Source organism: Jaculus jaculus, chromosome 8 (assembly GCF_020740685.1).
Source record: "Jaculus jaculus isolate mJacJac1 chromosome 8, mJacJac1.mat.Y.cur, whole genome shotgun sequence".
Taxonomy (NCBI): Eukaryota; Metazoa; Chordata; class Mammalia; order Rodentia; family Dipodidae; genus Jaculus; species Jaculus jaculus.
The window spans coordinates 94,970,850-94,990,431 of NC_059109.1; the positions used below are offsets into that span (position 1 = coordinate 94,970,850).

Sequence of the window (19,582 nt, forward strand, 5' to 3'; positions counted from 1 at the left end):
AATTTTTAAAAAATCTAAGAGGGTATGAATGTCATATGGAAATCTACTTTTTTGGATAATGGCACATCCAGTAGCCATAGATTATTACTAGAAAATGTTCAGTGCCAAGGATGGGATATTTTCCAGTGAGTTGTTGGACAGGGAGGTCTATGATGGTACCAAACAGGCCACTGCCAAGGCTCTTGGTTTCCCACCAGGAATAGATGGTAAGACACTATTGCTGAAGATTCCACATGCTTGGGCTGCAAGGTCACTGAGAAATCCTACTGCAGCTGAGCTGAAAACCTCTGTGTAGACCAGCTGACAGAAAGTTGGAAAAAGCTACACTGCATGCAGCTCCATGGAGACATCATCAGTGGAGATAAATAACAGTGAACACTGCAAGCCTTAAGTTTGGCCAGCTAGGTCAAATAAGCGAATGGGTGCAATAGTGGCATTTCTGTTATGGGAGAAACCAGCCACTCTGTAATTAGACTGGAGGCCCTTTCTACAGGAGGGAATACATGCTTCAAACTGAAAGCCTATGACAGGGAAAGTCTTGAACTATAGGGGTGTAATGCCTGCTGGTGTCTGGCTAAATGCATACATTATGCTCACCAAACTCCCCTGTAAGCACTTCACTTAATGTTAATACATATATATATTTAAAAAATTTTTCTTTTTATTTATTTGAGAGCAAGACAGAAAGAGAGAGAGGGAGGGAGAGAATGGGCAAGCCAGGGCCTCCAGCCACTGCAACTGAACTCCAGACACATGTGCTGCCTTGTGCATCTTGCTTACGTGGGTCCTGGGAAATTGAGGCCCTCTGACTTTGCAGGCAGATGCCTTAACCACTAAACCATCTCCCTAGCCCAATATCCATATATTAATGCTACTCCCACTTTTGGTTAGAGAAGCTTCTCTTTTCAGATGGCGGTGACCTCTCTGGGATGAGTCAAAAGGCATCATAGTGCTGGGAAGAAGTGACAAGAGGAGTGCTCAACACTGAAACATCTCTATCACACCTTCCAAGGCTCAGGGTCCATTGTGGAATAGACAATGGGAAGAATGTAAGAGCCAAAGGAAGGATAGGACTCCTTATAATGTACTCTTCCAGACACAAAATGGCCTAGATATCCATGACTTCACAGTGCCTGGCACTACCTACACAAGACCAGTACAACAGAAGGATAAAATGATGACATCAAAATAAAAGACTGATTGAGAGTGGGAGGGGATATGATGGGTTATGGAGTTGTGAAGCGGAAAGTGTGGGGGGAATTATCATGGTTTCTATTGTCTATAATTATGAAAGTTGTCAATAATTAAAAAAAACCATTCAAACAACAGATGCATTTTTATTACACAATCCATGCATGATTCATGTTTTTCTAGAGCACGATGATTCAGCTTATTGACTTACAAGGGTTTCATAGCCAACCCATTACCTGGATTATTCAAGGAAGGAGCACTCAGTTTTACAATTCTGGTTGCATAATAGCTGTGTGACTTTACACAAGTTATACTAAGACACTGTGGCATGGTATCTTCATGAGTACCAAAGGGATAGGAAAATTGAAAATTCTTTTAGTTCATTTTTATGTTCAGGTTTTCCATTTGATGTTCTCTGCTATACTTAACTCAAGTAAACTAACTAACAATTTTTTTTTTTTTTTTTTTTTTTGTGGCAGGGTCTCATGTAGCCCTGGCTGGCCTAAGACTTGTTAAATGGCCTTTAATTTATGATCCTCTTTTGTCCTCTGCATCTACCTCCCAAGTGCTGAGACGACAGGCATTCACCACCATAATTGGTGTTAGGTGCTGGAGATGTGGGGGTCTAACCCAGAGCTTCCTGCATGCTAGGCAAGTACTCTACCAACTGAACTATGAGCTACATCCCCAGCCCCAAGACTTATGGTGTTCATCATGGTATTTGAATTTTCCTATCTTTCTTTCTTTTCTTTTGTTGATTCTGGGAATAAAGTCAGGAACTCATGCTAGGCAAATGCTCTGCAACTAAGCTATCCCAACTCCCTCTTCTTTCCTTCTTGTTCTGGTGCTGAAAATGAATCTAGTCTTTCATATACATGCCAAACAAGTGCTCTACCTCTGAGCTATAGCCTTAGCAGTCAATTCAAAATTTACAACATCTGGTTATTTTTAAAGTTCTGACTTTTTTGTGAATATATTTCAAATAATGAATACATTGGCAATAAATGGAAACAAAGATAGCCAAAAGTAAATAGTGAACAGGTTTTAAGGAAAAGGAATGCCTGACACAACTGATTCAAAAAATATTATTTCTGAACAGAAAATGAGTAATTCCATAGCCACATATGCATGTATCTGTGATGTTTGCATGTATAAGCTTCCCAATGGAAGACTGAGCATAACCGAGATGAAATAAAGATGGAAGCCATGGAGGAAAGAATAAAGAAAAAGAAACTAGAATAGGTCTGGAAAGATGGCTTAGTGGTCTTGCCTGCAGAGCCTAAGAACTCAAGTTTGATTCCCTAGTACCCACATAAGCCAGATAGATACACATGGTGGTGCATGCGTCTAGAGTTTGCGTTTGCAGTGGCTGGAAGCCCTGGCGCACCCAGTCTCTTGCACACACTCTCTCAAATATATAAAATTTAAAAAAGACTCTAAACAGATCAGAAACCAGAATAAAAATGGGATTATAGCTGTGAAGAGTGGAGGAAGGAGAAAGCAGGGAAGAAACGGGGCTGGGGAGATGGTTCAGTGTAAAGTACTTGCTGTTCAAGCATGAGGACCCAAGTGTAGATTCCCAGAATTCATGTAAAATACCAGGCATGGTGGTACATGCCTATAATCTCAGCATTGGGAAAGTGGAGACAGGAGGATTCCCTAGATTTGCTGGCTAGCTTCTCTAGTTAAATTAGTGAGCAGTGACCTCCATGTACAGTGAGAGACGCTGTCAAAAATAAGTTTGAAAGTCATAACCTCACCCTTACTTTCCAGACTTTTCAAGGATGGTTGGAGTTTGTTAGTCAGCCAGCCTAACTAAAAAATGTCAAGGTTGGGCTGGAGAGATGGCTTAGTGGCTAAGTGATTGCCTGTGAAGCCTAAGGACCCATATTAGCCAGATGCACAAGGGGGCACACACTGGAGTTCGTTTGCAGTGGCTGGAGGCCCTGGAGTGCCCATCCCCCACCCCATCTGCCTCTTTCTCTCTCTGTCTGTTGCTCTCAAATAAAAATTAAAATTAACAAAAAATCTTTTAAGAAATGTCAAGGTCCAGGTCCAGTGAAAGACCTGTCTAAGGGAAAAATAAGAAAAATGAGTGATAGAGGAGGAACTCCCCCCACATAGACACACACACACACTCATGCATTAAAAAAAGATAAGCCCAAGAAGGAGAATTCACAGCTCCTCTTGGTGGGTATGACAGAAGAGTTCTTGCTTCCTTCTCTCTGGATTCCATCCTTCCTTCCTAAGAGTAAGGATCCTAGCATGTCTCACAGCGTCATTGCTATTAGAGTCTTTGGAACTAATTTCATATGCTCTTTATTCATATTTAAATCTGTCATCACAAGAAGTCTTGGTTTTCCAAATTATCTTTTCAGCCAAAGCAGTGATAAATATTCCCAATTTTCACTCCCTCAAAGACGGAATCCCTTCTACTCAGTAGCTGTTCACATTCAGCCATTAACAAAAAAAGAAAAAGAAAACCTTTATCCATTCTCACTAATTTGAGTTTCAATGACACCTGGTCCTCCCTTGAGGATACCTCCCTACTTGTTAATCTTACCCCTTTTATCCCTTTGAGGAGATGAAACTAGTTTACTGATTTTTTTCCCCCATAGTGTGAAGTCTTCTTGCTACTCATCACCAATTCCATAAGATGGCCTGCTGCTCAAAGCCCTCAACTTTGTCGTGTGTGCGTTTTGAATAAATTTTTTTTTTTACTTTATTTTTGTGTTTTTGAGATAGGGTCTTACTCTGTAGCCCATACTGGCCTTAAACTTTGAAGAATCCTCCTGGAAGCTTTCTACTTTGAACATTTATGTTTTCAGACTACATCATCTAGCACTCTTTTGTATTCTAAGTTTCCAATGACTGTAGTTACTCTCCTTAGTTTCAAAGACTTCAGTTCCTGACACATTACTACTCTCTTCTATACTCCTGTTATTGTCTTTGGTGAGTTGATTATCCACAGAGATCACCCTTCCAACACCTCAAGGTCTCATGTTTCACTAACTTTTCTTTAATTTCTTTTTTTTTTTTTATGAGAGAGAGAGAGAGATAGATAGACAGAGAGAGAGAGAGAATGGGACACTCCAGGGCCTCTAGCCACTGCAAACAAACTCCAGACACACATGCCACCTTGTGCATCTGGCTTCTGTGGACACTGGGGAATCGAACCTGGGTCCTTAGGCTTCAGAGGCAAGTACCTTAACTGCTAAGCCAGCCCTCCAGCCCTCACTAACTTTTTATTTATTTATTTATTATTTATTATTATTATTATTTTTTTGAGGTAGGTCTCACTCTAGTCCAGGCTGACTTGGAGCTTACTATATAGTCTCAGGGTGGCCTCGACCTCATGGAAATCCACCTACCTCCTGAGTGCTGGGATTAAAGGCGTGTGCCACCACTCCCGGCCTTTTTTTTTTTTTTTTTTTTTAAATAATTAAAGGTTAGAGAGATGGCTCAGCGGTTAAGGTGCTTGCCTCAAAGCCTAAGGACAGTGGTTCAATTCCCCAGTATCCACGCAAAGGCAGATACATAAAGTGGCACATTCATATGGTGTGTGTTTGCAGTGGCTAGAGGCCCTGGTGTGCCTATTCTCTCTCTCTCCTTGCAAATAGCTAAAAACATTAATTTACTATGTACAAGGAAAGTGAGAGAGGGACAGAGAGGAAGAGAGAGAGAGGAGGGGGGAATATATGAACAATAATGGGCATGACAAGTCCTCTTGCCACTGTAAACAAACTCTAGATGTATGTACCACTTTGTGCATCTGGCTGTATATGGAAAGAAGTGAACTGAATCCTAGTCTTCAGGCTTTGTAAGCAAGCACCTTTAGCCACTGAGCCATCTCTTCAGTCCTGGAGGAGTTTATAGCTTAATGGCTTACAAAACCTTTACATCTGGCCTAAGTTACTCATTTAACATCTATTTTCCCCTCCTTTATTCTTCTCAGATGAGTTATATTGCCCTCTTTGCCATTCCTCAAACAGAAGAGATCTAGTATAGCTTTAAGGCCACTCATTTGCTATTCTTTCTATTTATGGTTCACTGGGACCTCTACTTTCTTTAGTTACTGTTCAAATATTTTTTCTTTTCATCTGTCTGCCCCTCCCTCACAAAAATGTAATATCTCAGAGGTCAGGAATGTGCACGCGTGTGTGTTTGACATGGAATCTTGAGTAATTCCTGATCATACAGAAGGTACCTAGTAAGTATTTGATTGCTAAAGAACATGTGCAGAATACATACTATGTAGCTCATAAGATGCTGAGTAAAAAAAGGAGCAGATATTCTTCTTATTACTGTCTAGTAAGCTAGAGATAGCTAAGAAAAACATGGACTCTGATCATATTTAATCTCATTTTAAGTTAGGAATATGTCATTATTTGTACATGTTTTGGATCAAATTTCATATTTATAATAAGCATTCACCATCTACATAAGAAGTATCATTATGTATAATGAATGGTTATAAAAGGATAAAGATGATATGCCTTAATTTATCTGTTTATTACAAGTTGCCTAATGAGGCACATTTTACATCATTAAACCATGCTAATTGTAAGTCTCACCTTATCTACTAATCCAAGTGAGTGTTAGACAGGATAACTTTTATTTTTTTCTTTTTTGAAGGAGGGTCTCACTTTAGGCCAGGCTGATCTGGAATTCACTATGTAGTCTCAGGGTGGCCTAGAACTCATAGCGATCCTCCTACTTCTGCCTCTCTGAGTGCTGGGAATAAAGGCATGCGCCACCACACTTGGCTGTAATACTAAATTATATAAGGACTTATTGTTTCATTTCCATAGGAACTAATTATCAATATAAAGAGCAGGTAACTTCTGTTGTTAAATGTATGGACAGTAGGTTATTTAACAGGAATCTGTGACATATTTGACAACCTAGTATCTACCTCGCTTTGCACTTTACATTTAGAGGATTAATTTCCACATGCTATTTACAAGCTTTACAATCCAATGCAAAAAAAAATTTCAATAACATAAAGTAAAATTTAAATATCAAAACTCCAACAAGTGTTAGTGATTAAGAGGACTTACTTTTCTGAAAAGCTGAATAGCTTGGAGATTGACACCTCAAAAATCAATGAATGATATAATATTGTACTGACCCTCTGTGGTTTATTCAAGTATAACATCACAATGAAGAAAATAATGAAGAAAGATTCTTTCCCGATTCAAAAGAAAGGTGCTGAGAGATTTCTGGTGAAATATCTTTCTGTGATATAGCCAATGGAGAAGCTGGGATAGGTGATTCAACAAAAGCTCAAAGAAATCCTATACTTTTATGTACTTTTAAAGGCAAAGGGTCTCTGAAAATAAGGGCTTACTAAAGGCAAAGTTGCCTTGGGGCTACTAGGAGCTTAGCAAATGTGCTTTAAAGGATATAAGGCCATAAATTAGGTTCCCTTGGGCCTGGCAAGCTGGAAGCTGTCCCAGTTGTCCCACTCAGAGCATCTTTTTTTTTTTTTTAAGGTCAAAGCTGAGAGCTTGTCTGTTGTACCTGGGATGGGGTAAAAAGCTAGACAGAGGCAGACCTCTACATTACAGTCCAGAGGTTCATGGTGGTTGTTACTGAAACTGCATTTCTTAAGAAAGAAGTCTAGCAGCCAGGAGTGGTGGCACATGCCTTTAATCCCAGATCTTGGGAGGCAGTTGGAGGAGGATTGCTGTGAGTTCGAGGCCACCCTGAGATTACATAGTGAATTCCAGGTCAGCGTGATTGAAACCCTACCTGGGGGGCGGGAGGTGCAAAGAAACAAGTCTACCAAAATACACATGACATATAATACTTTGCAATTTTATAAACACCTCAAGTGAAGCAAGACAGGTATTATCAGTCCCACTTTCCAATTGAGAAAACTGATCTGCAGAAAGAGCACTAATTCTCTATCTGCCTCTTTTTCTCTATCAAAATAATTAAATATTAAAAGAAGAAAGAGCAGCTCAATTGTCCTATCTATCCCATTAATACATAAAGATGGGGCTGGAGGGATTGCTTAATGGTTAAGGTGTTTGCCCATAAAGCCAAAGGACCCAGGTTCGATTCCCTAGGACACACGTTAGCCAGATGTACAAGGTGGCGCATGCGTCTGGAGTTTGTTTGCAATGGCTGGAGGCAGTGGCATGCCCATTATCTATCTCTCTCTCTCCCTATTTATCTCTGTCAAATAAATAAATAAATAAAATATTTTAAAAATATATAAAGTTGCCTTTCAATAACATGTGTAAATGTGCATGCACATAACAAGAGTTCGCAGGTAACACCCCATCAAGGGCCTTCAAAAATATTGCAGCACAGGGCTTTTAAAACAGTATTTTAAAAGAGTTCTCTAAGACAGCCAATTTTCCTCCATTCAACAAGAAGTGAAAAGTATATACCTAATAGGAACTATTGAAGGTATTATAAGCTGGATAATATTTTTGGAAAGAAATCTGGCAGTAACCTCAAAACACAGAAAGTATTCATGCCCCTTCCTAATATTCCTATTTCTGGGAAGCTATCCTATGAAAATAATTCAAGATGGAAAAGATAAAGAATATTTATAACATCCTAGATACTTGGAAACCAAGTTTTAACATTTGAGGTTTTTGATACTGGCAGGTTTAACAGCTTGTGAGAGGACCACAGGTTGATCCATAGCACATGTGAAGTTGCTGTGTGAGGGAGAAGCCATGTAACTAACTAGGTATAGTAAGCCTGACTCCTAGCATCTGCTCCTAACAGTGGCCTGCTTGCTCTGTGCTAGTATTCAAGTACATAAGAGTTTTTATTTCTTTTTTAAAAAATTAATTAATTAATTTGAAAGAGAAAAAGAAAGGGGGGGGGGAGAGAGAGAGAATGGGTGTACCAGGACCTGTAGGTACTGTAAATGAATTCCAGATACATGCACCGCCTTGTGCTTCTGGTTTATGTCGGTACTGGGGAATTGAACTGGATCCTTAGGCTTCACAGGCAAGTGTCTTAATGGCTAAGCCATCTCTCCAGTCCCCATAAAAATATTTCTAAACTTGGGTGGGGGTCTTTCTTTTCTTAATCTATTGTTTTTTTAAATTAAGGTGGTTTTTAAAAAGCAAACCATGAGCCAGGCATGGTGGTGCATGCATTTAATCCTAGCACTTGGGGACCAGAGGCAGGAGGAGCGCAATGAGTTTCAGGCTACCCTGATACTACATAGTGAATTTCAAGTCAGCCTGAGCTACAATGAGACCATACCTCAACCCCCCCCCCCAAAAAGAGATCTTAGAAAGGACTGATATTTATGGCTATACTGAAAAATTAGAAATATGCTTAAATATTCAGAGAAATGGTAAATGCAACTAAAATTTGCACAAAAGGTTGATTAAATATAGTGGAATTATAAGTGATAATTTTTCATTTTTAATGTCATTTAGATGATAGTAACAATATATCCAGTAGTGAAAAAAATTACGATGAAAATATACTGCTAAACGGAAAAGAATTCACTTAACGAGGTCAGTATTACTCAGATACCAAGGAAATTCCAAGAAAACAACAGGTTAACATTCCACATCAACACATGCGCAAAAATTTGCATGCATAATTACGCAGCCACTAACTGTGAATTAGAAAAATATATACAGCCAGGTGTGGTGGTGCATGCCTTTAGTCCCAGCACTCACGAAGCAGAGGTAGGAGAATCACTGAATTTGAGGCCATCCTGAGACAACATAGTGAAATAGTGAATTCCAGGTCAGCCTGGACTAGAATGAAAACCTACCTCAAAAAAAAACAAACCAAACTAAACCAAAACAAAAACCTAGAAAACAAAATCCTGAAACTATAGCTTCACTCAACATACACAGATTTTGCTTTTTTTCCTAATTCTATAATACAGTATGACAACTGTTCATGTAGCCTTTACATGATATGAGGTATCATAAATAATCTAGACATAAAGAATACAGAAGGTATGTGTCAGTTATATATAAGTAATAGGCCTTCCTTCTTATACAAGAACTTGAGCAGGTTTTGGTATCTGCTGGCGATCCTGGAATCCAATTCCCAAGGATAGTGAGGGATCGATGCATGTAAATAGCAATAATCTGCAACAATACTGGTTGCAAATGTATATTTGCCTAGGACTATTGGGAAAAATATGTACAATATAGAATAATCCTTATTTATGCTCACTTTTTATCTTTTAGTTTGAAATTGTTTTAATTAGTATTGAATTAGGACTGTACTACTCTTCTATGCCATATTTCTATGACTACAGCAAAACTGAGATTTAATATAAAATATGTAACATACATTTTCTATTTGTGAAACTTCATAAATTAAGAACTAGTAGGGGTTATGGGAGAACAGACCACTTGAGAATTATATATATATTTTAAAGAACTGTGTAGAACACATGGTACTTGGATTCAACTTTTTATTGTCTACAAATACAGGAATCAAATCTAGGAAAAGTCTACTTTTATAAGTGGAAAGGAATAATTCAATAAATAAATCAAAGCCAATAAATCAAAGAAATGAATCAAGATTTAAGCTGGAAAAAATATAAAACTGTAATTATGAGGTCAGTTTAGTATCATGTTAATATATCTACACCAAAACATTTCTGGAAAGCAAAACTTTTTTAAAGTTACGTCTTCAAAGAAGGGTTAGCTTCTTTCTCCTTATATCTAACATGCACTCAACATTTCCAAATAAAGAAGAACAAGAAAACTTAAGAGTTCTTACCTGGAACCCACTTAATTTCCATTTCCATGTCATTTTCTTTTCCTTTCTTTTCTTTTTCTTGAATAACTTGCAAGAGCTGTCTATATTTAGCAATTTGTTCTTCATCATCTTTCTGACTTTTCTTTGTTCTTCCATCTTCTACATTGACTCCATCATCACCTAATCCCCCCAATAATAATAACAATCAATCCCATTTAATATGCAGAAACAAATTCTAATACTAGTGTTGAGATCCCATGGTTACTTCAACCAACTTCTAAAAGATGTTGTCATAGACATACTGTAACCACAGAGTTTAAAAACAGGTGTTGACTTCTGAATATGAAATGAAAGATTTAGGTCTTATGTACAACAAAAATCAGTTCCAATATGAATTAACAATGTAATAAAAGTGTATTTGGGAATTGTCATTATTTCAGAGATTACTCAATATCCTTGTTTTTCTCTTCCATGCAAAGTTCAAGACTACACAGATGGCATTTTAGTATCATTTTGTCCTTGACTATCAGCACTATGGCTTTAAAATTTTCTGTTCAATAAATACATGAATATTGCTGTGGTTAGTTATTTTTTTCATATTTTATTTTAATTTATTTGACAGAGAAAGGAAAGGGGGGGGGAGAGAGAAAGTAAGTGAGTATGGGCACGCCAGGGCCTCCAGCCACTGCAAACGAACTCCAGACGTGTGCGCCCCCTTGTGCAACTGGCTAACATGGATCCTGGAGAATTGAAGCTGGGTCCATTGGCATTGCAGGCAAACGCCTTAACCACTAAACCAGCCCTATGTTGTGGTCAGTTTTGAACATGGATTTAGCTTTCCACACAGACAAGAAGTGATAAAGGAGGTTGTTTAAAATCCAAAGCTAAGATCACTAAGCTGCTTCTATGTGATTGTGAATAGTGTAAGAATCTTGACAATATATTAATCATAAAATAGATTAGGAGGTTATTCAATTAATTTCCTTGTGTGGAAAAATTACTTCTACTTTCTAGTTTTATAAAAATGAAAATACAAAGAAACAATATAAAATGAAACAAATACCTAAGAAAACCAACGTATGAAGTTTGTTTGCTCTACATACTTCTCCAATTCAAAAACATAAATTAGGAACATGGGTTTAATATAAAACATACAGACATACTAAACTGACTAAATGTCCCCATTATAAGAAAATTTAGAATCAATATAATAGATTCCCTCTCTTTTGTAAACTATGGCTACTGTTCACCAAAAGTGCTTGATGTTAAGTATGAAACTGTAAAACATCAGTGTTAACACATTGTTCCTGCATCTTTAAGAAGGTGATATAGAAAAAAAGTTGGTTAAGTACATATTTTAAAATATTTTTTTCTAAATGAATAAAATATATTTGAGGACATTCTTTCCATCCTATCACACTTTTGCATTTTCGAACAGCTGAAGTTCATTTTTTTCCTGTTTGTGCTGTGTGCCACAGTAATAATGTTAGATGGAGTTCTGTCATGTATCCCATAATTCAATGGATAAAACATCAGGAACACATTAACATAATGGCAATGTATTTCTTTCTATTAAAAGCTTACTTCTGAAAACATAATTAGAAGCAAGTTCCTTCCAGGTTGAAGTTTTAGTGGTAAGTCTCTGATGGCTTACTTTAAATAACTGTACTTTATAGAGCTCTAAAATGTGGATAACTCATGGAGGTCTGTTCTTTCCCAATGCTAGGACAATAATTTTTTTAAAAGTCTTAATAGCATATAAGCTTTTTTAAAATTCAAATAGTAAACAATAATTATGAACATTTGTAATTCTAAAGCACTCAGTATACTAATGTATCTACCAGAGTCACTATATTATAGCTTACCGAGTAAGGTAAATTTATAATTAATTAAACTACTAAAGAAAAAGACATGCTTTTAAAAAATGAACAGTATATTTCAACTAAAAGACATTAGTCTTTAAAGTATAAGGAAAAACACACAATACAAGTTAGTATGCTAAATATTTTATATACACAACATTTTAATCTTTCTAATCATGAGCCAGCACCCATTATATCCTTATTTCACAGCTACACAAAGAAAAGAAAAAGTACTTAGAATGCCTGACCTGTTACTTTACTATGTGGTGAAGTCTGGGTTTAAAATCAGCTAACAATGCTTGTTTCTTCTTAGGGATGGAATCTATAGTGTCACATAGGTTCAGCAAGCATCCTAGCACTGATCTCTATCTCCAGTGAGCCCAAGACTTTTACTTATCAACAAATTAATGCTTATTTATTTTATTTGACATTACATACCCCAATGTTAATAAAATTAAAAGTTTAGTTCCATTTTCCCAAACCAAAAAAATCTATTTGAAATACTTGGATCCAATCTCATTAAGTGCGCATGGAGTATTATTTTTCTCCCTTTATTTTAGAGCTAATAGTGAAGAAAACTTGTCTAGCATTTTCAGGAAAACACTAAATGCCTATGTAGGCATATATATGTATCTTTCTCAATGTCTGTGGTAGCTACAGATAAGTTTATTTTCTCCAAATTTATGGGGGGAAAGGATATAAAAGCTATTTGAGTAGGAATTGTCTGTACCATATATATAAAGAAAGAAAACATTTAAATTCATCAAACAAATGAACAAATAACAGACAATGAGGCCTTACCTTAAAAGAGGAATTCATTTCTACCCAATATAAGTACAATTCATTGTAAACTAAATATTTTTTATACTATTAAATACTTAAACAATTATGTGGTTTTATTAATATATATCTGAACAAATAGACTGCAATGATTAAAAACGATTTTCCATTCTATGTATGGTATACTGTATAAGAGAAATACTTTGCGGGCTGGAGAGATGGCTTAGTGGTTGAGGTGTTTGCCTGCAAAGCGAAAGGACCTCAGTTCAATTCCCCAGGACCCACATAAGCCAGATACACAAGGTGGCACAAAAATCTGGAGTTCTTTTACAGTGGCTGGGGGCTCTGGCATACTCATCTCTCTCTCACACCCATTCTTTCTTGCTCTCTTAAATAAATAAAAAATTTAAAAAGGGAGAAATACTTTGTGAAAAACTCAAGAAAATAAAGATTTACCTTCATCAATCTAAAAGAAAGGTATAGGTCAATCAAAGGAACTAAGAAAATTAAGGCTTAAGCCCTGTAATAATAATATAAAAGGTATTTTTGAATTTACCAATAGACTATAAAATCAATACATTATACAAAAAGAAATAATAAGATGTTAAGCTACAAATTAAAATGTTCATTTTTGCTAATTTAAAATACTTTTATCTATATGCCTCTTTACCATAGAAGGTACTGTGTCAGTCTCACAAAATACTTTTACTGATGTTTAACATTGATGATTTTTCATTTTATGTCAGCACTGTATTTATATTTTTCATGGCTGGTAATTCTGGTAGATAAGAATAATGAAGAGTTTTGTTTGTTTTTTTTGAGGCCAGGTCTCACTTTAGCACAAGCTGGCCTCAACTCATGGCAATCTTCCTACCTTAGACCCTCCCTACTGAGTTCAAAGATAAAGGGCATGAGACACCATGCCCAGCTAGAATAATGATGATGTGAAGTATTAGGTAGATACTATAAATCAAAAAATAACAAGAAATTAGAATCAAGCAATAAAATTTTAAACAGAAACAGATTAAGACAAGGAATTCTTTTTTACATTTTTTTAAAAAATAAAGTTTTGGTTTGTTTTATTTTTGATAGGTCACCTGTATGTAGCCCAGGCTGGCCATGAACTCACTATGGAGCTGAAGATGACCTTGAACTCCTGATCCTTCTGCTGCTAGTTCCTGAGTGCTAGCGTTACAAACATGCACCATCATACTCATAAATTTCTTTCTTTCTTTGTTTTTAGTGTGTGTGCATGAGTACATGTACATGTGTGGCTGCTAGAAGTCAACTCTGGATGTCATCCTTAGGAACACTGTCTACGTCTTTATGAGAATTTCATTGGCTTGGAGCTCATCAGTTGCTAAATTAGGGCAGAGAGTAAATGAGAGCCTCCTGTTTTCACCTACCTAGCTTTGGGATTACAGGTATGTACTACCGCACTTAGAATTATTTTATTTTTGAAGGTAGGGTCTTGCTTTAGCCCAGGCTGACCTGAAATTCACTATGTAGTCTCAGGGTGGCATTGAACTCACAGCAATCCTACCTCTGCCTTCCAGGTGCTGGGATTAAAGGCGTGTGCTACCATGCCCACTACACTTGGGATTTTTAACTTGACACTTTTTATACAAGTACTAGGGATCAAATTTAAGTTCTCATACTTGGAAGGCAAAAACTTTACAAACTGAGGTATTTCTACAGCCCCAAGATGAATTAAATTATTTTGGGGTCTTGCTCTACCCAGAATGACCTGGAATTCACTATGTTGTTTCAGTCTGGCCTTGAACTCACAATAATCTTCCTACCTCAGCCTTCCAAGTGTTGTAAGATGAATAACTTTTTAAAAAAATATTTTAAAAATATATTTTATTTATTTATTTCAGAGAGAGAGAGAGTGAGAGAGAGAGAGAGAGAGAGAGAGAGGGAAACATAGAAAACGGGTATACCAGGGCCTCCAGCCACTGCAAACGAACTCCAGATATGTGCACCCCCTTGTGCATCTGGCTTACATGGGTCCTGGAGAATTGAACTGGGATCCTTTGGCTTTGCAGGCAAATGCTTTAACCACTAAGCCATCTCTCCAACACAAGATGAATTACTTTTAAACTACACATCTAATTTAAAAGGTATACAATCACTTGAATTACCCAAATATCTTAACTTAGACAAACTAAGTAACTACTTCTGATCAATCTATTCCTTAAGAACATCAAAGTGAATGATGTACTTCATCAGAACAGAATACCAGAAAGATGACCCCAGATGTTTTAGACTTATTTTACATTGAGAGCATTTCTTACTGATCACAGGAATAGCAGCTACGAACTCAGCTATAGTTTGGAAAGACTTTTATCAAAGACCACAGGACAAAAGTTAAAGGTCCAGAGGAGAGTATTTCAACTAGCACCCGCACATTAAGCAGGAACCCAGATGGAGATACTCCAAAGAAAATAAGCCCTCATGTAGATTTGCATCACTGCAGAAGCCAGGGAAGCTTAAGCCTTAAAACTTAAAAAGTGTAATTTTTAAAAGTAGTAAAAATAAATCCAGACAACCTTCCAAAACAACAATTTCATCAGAAAGCAATGGTACAGCATTATCAGTATAGATGTGGGAAGGAAAACCAATATAGAAACCTTTGCATGCAATATTTTCTGGCTTTTGGAGACAAACCAAACCTCAAGAGAGTTAAGATACCAGAATTTCCAAAGTACGTATTTAAGGCTGAAGGAAAATTAGATTTAGAAAGAAATGAAGAGCAAAGGAAGTATAGAAAATGAGGAGAAATGGAAGTAGAAATTATTATACACTATATGGCTTAAAAATAATTCAACATATAACAATAGCACAAAAGTTATTTAGGATTCTTATATTATCTAGGATAAACGAGTAGAAGGATAAAGAAGGATTTGTTGAACTGGAGAGATAACTTAAGGGTTAAGACTCTTGCCTATGAAGCCAAAGAACCCAGGTTTGATTCCCCAGGACCCATGTAAGCCTGATGCACAAGTTGGAACATGCATCTGGAGTTCAGTTGCAGTGGCTAGAGTCCTTGGCACACCCATAGTCTCTTTCTCTCTCTCACACAATTTTTTTTTTTTTTTTCAAGGAAGGGTCTCACTCTAGCCCAGGCTGACCTGAAATTCACTATGGAGTCTCAGGGTGGCCTCAAAATCACAGCAATCCTCCTACCTCTGCCTCCCAAGTGCTGGAATTAAAGGCGTGTGCCACCATGCCCGGCTACAAATAAATAAAATATTTTTAAAACAGTGTTTGCTGAGGCTGGAGAGATGGCTTAGCAATTAAGGAACATACGTTCAAAACCAAATGACCCAGGTTTGATCCCCCAGAACCCAAATAAAGCCAGACCCACAAGGTGGCACATGTATCTGGAATTTGTTTGCAGTGGCTGGAGGCCCTGGTGTGCTCATTCTCTTCTCTCAAATAAATATATATGTAAATAAATAATCTTTGAAGAGGGCTTGTTGTTATTTTTCAATGCCAGTATCAAGCTCAAGGCCCTTGCTAAACAAGGGTTCTAGAACTGATCTACATCCTCAGCCTACAATTAAACTTCAGTATATTAAGGATAAAATTATAATTTCCAGTATAATTTCAGACCTGGAAATTACAAAGCAGTTGAGAAAAATGGAGTGTAAAATAGATTTATTCAGTCTAAAGGAAACTTAAGGTTTTAAAAGGGAGTTTAGGCTGGGCATGATGGCTGATGCCTGTAAATCCTAGCATTTGGGAGACAAAGGCAGGTAGATTTCTGTGAATTTGATGCCAGCCTGGTCAACATAATAAGTCTTAACCTAAAAAGGGGCAGGGGAAGGCCTTAGTGATTAAGGTGCTTGCCTGCAAAGCATAAGGACCCAGGTTTGATTTCCCAGTACCCATATAAGCCAGATGCACATGGCGGCACATGCATCTACAGTTCCTTTATAGTGGTTTGAGGCCCTGGCTCACCTATCCTCTTGCTCTCTCTAATAAATAATTTTATATTTTGAAAACAGGCACATGCTTTTAATCCCAGCACTTGGGAGGCAGAGGTAGGAGAATCACCGTGATTTTGAGGCCACTCTGAGAAGATACAGTGAATTCCAGGTCAGCCTGGGCTAGAGTGAGACCCTACCTCAAAAAAAAAAAAAGCTAAGGGAGGAGTTAATAGAGCATTTTTTAAGTTTTTAAGAATGAGCAACTATATGAATCAGGACAAGTCTAAAATGTATGTATTTTTTTCTTCTTTTTTGGTTAGGTCAGGGTTTAACGGGTAGTATTTCAAGAAATTCAGGGTAAAGCAGGCATGTCCACCAGCTTTGGTCATTCTTGCTGTTAGTATTCTACTCTGGGAGTAATACAGAAGCCACAACAAGTACCTTGAACTCCTCGATGGAGGACACAGATGATGAACAGAAAAATCCAAGCAATGAATTAACCTGAGATATGAAAATTCCATTACTACAATGTAAGAAGCACAAGAATGTGGGGCTGGATCAAGCTGAAGCACCAACTTTGATCCTCAGACCCCACCTAAGTTGGAAGCCATGGCAGGCTTCTGTAATCTCAGCATACTGATGCTGACAGCAAGATGGGAGGTGAAGATGGGAGAACTTCCTGGAAGCTTATGGATACTATAGCAACAAACAACAGGGTGAGAATCCAGAGAAAGAGACCTGCCTCAAATGAGGTGGACTGCTGAAGACCAACTCAACAAGTTATCCTCTGACCTCCCCATGTGTGCACCTGCATTCACAATATGATCATGCACAAACAGAAATAAATAATTACAAGAAAAAAAAACCCACAAAAAATAACTTCTCCAAACATTACAAATCCCACAGTAATGGCCTCCAGTGAGGGTGATCCCACAGTAATGGCCTCCAGTGAGGGTGAATTAGAAATACGACAGAGAACTGAAAATAACCATTATAAGAGTGCTAAAAAAAAAAAAAAGAAATCAAAGAAGAAACCAAAAACAGAAAACAAATTCGTGAAGGAATTCAAGACAGCTCAGATAATCAGCTGAACAACATGAGGTTGATATGAGTATAGAAATACTTAAGACAAGCCAATCTGAAATACTAAAATAAAAATATAATAAATCAGGGCTGGAGAGATGGCTTAGTGGTTAAGTGCTTGCCTGTGAAGCCATAGGACCCCGGTTCGAGGCTCGGTTCCCCAGGTCCCACGTTAGCCAGATGCACAAGGGGGCACACGCGTCTGGAGTTCGTTTGCAGAGGCTGGAAGCCCTGGTGCGCCCATTCTCTCTCTCTCCCTCTATCTGTCTTTCTCTCTGTCTGTCGCTCTCAAATAAAAATTAAAAAAAAAAAGAAAAGAAAATATAATAAATCAAATAAAAACTCCATAAACTAACTCACCAATAGACTGGATCAGGACAGGACAGGACAGAATATTTGAACTAGAAGATAAGGTGGAAGATTGGAACATTCCAACAAGGAGAAAGAAAAATTAATAAGAAGGTAGAAGTAGAAGTTTCAAGACTTTTGGGACACTATGAAGAGGTGAACCCTGAGAATTTTGGACAAAGAAGATAAACTTCAATCTAAAGGAAGTAAGAATTTTCAACAAAATCACAGAAGAAAATATCCCAAAATTAGGGAAAGGGATGGCAATGCAAATTCAGGAGGCATTTGGGGAATACCAATCAGACAACACTAGAAAAGAACATCCCCTCATCATATTACAATTAAACTATTAACAATAAAGATCAAAGAAAATATATTGAAAGCAGCAAGAAAAAATAATCAAGTGACTTAAAAGTCAAGTTCACCAGAATAACAACATTTCTCAACAGAAACTTTAGAAGCCAGGAGTGCTTGGAATTATGTATTTCAAGTTCTGAAATCCATCTCAAACTATTGTGCCTAGCAAAGCTACCTGTCATAAATCAAAGGAAAAAGAACTTTTTATATAAAAAGAGGTTAAAAGGAATTGATCACCATTAAGGAAGCTCTATAGAAAATACATGAAAAGTAATTCTTCAGACTGAAGAGAAGGAAAATCAAATCCATGAGATCAGAAAAAAGAATAAACCAAACTTCAATAATTGATACCTGAAGCAAAACAAGATTAACAAAAATGACAGGAATGAATAAACACCTTTAAATGATAATAATATAAATGGCCTCAATTCTCCAAGCAAGACACAGACTAGGGCTGGAGAGATGGCTAGTGTTTAAGGCACTTGCCTGCAAAGCCTAAGTACCCATGTTTGATCTCCCTCCATAACCCATGTAAGCTAGACACACAAAGGTGAGGCAAGTGAAAGGATGCATACACCCACTAGGTGGCACAAGTGTCTGGAGTTTGACTACAGTGGCTTAGGCCCTGGCATGCCAATTCTTTCTCTCACTCTCTTAAAAAAAAAAAAAAAAGACACCGACTAGCAGACTGGATTAAAAGTCAAGATTCTGGGCTGGAGAAATGGCTTAGCGGTTAAGCCTAAGGACTCTGGTTTTTCCCAGGACCCATGTTAGCCAGATGCACAAGGGGGCGTTTGTGTCTGGAGTTTGTTTGCAGTGGCTGGAGGCCCTGGTGCTCCTATTCTCTCTCTCTCTGCCTCTTTCTCTCTCTGTAACCCTCAAATAAATAAATAAAAATGAACAAAATATATTTTTTAAAAAAGTTAAGATTCCTCTGTTGGGTGCCCCAAAGAAACACAACTCTCCAAAACTAACAGATACTACCCGAGAGTGAAAGGATCAAAAATAGTATTTCAAATATATGGTCCTATGAAACAAGCAAGTGTTCAAGCAAGTGTTGCTCTTTGAATATCTGACAGGATAGAAATCACACTAAGTGGTGAGAAGAAATGAAAAAGGTACTCTATACTGCTTAAAGGAACAATTCAACCAAAGGGCATTATGATTCTAATTATATGGGCACCAAACACTGATGTGCCAAATTTCATTAAAAAGATACTAGTAGATGTAAAGTTGCAGATAACCCCAAACACAATAATAGTACATGGCTTCAATATCCTACTCTTATCAAATGACAACTCAGCCAGGTGAAAAAAA

The 19,582-nt window shown here is 37.3% G+C and overlaps 1 protein-coding gene across 2 annotated transcripts in view; it reads right to left on the reverse strand.

The window, feature by feature from the left end:
* Esf1 (ESF1 nucleolar pre-rRNA processing protein homolog) overlaps nucleotides 1-19,582 on the reverse strand; it is a 91,179-nt gene that overhangs the window by 32,161 nt on the left and 39,436 nt on the right. For both annotated transcript variants that reach the window (XM_045156249.1, XM_045156250.1), the window contains exon 9: nucleotides 9,922-10,080. In XM_045156249.1, the coding sequence (XP_045012184.1) occupies nucleotides 9,922-10,080 (159 nt within the window). The remainder of the gene's footprint in view (nucleotides 1-9,921; nucleotides 10,081-19,582) is intronic.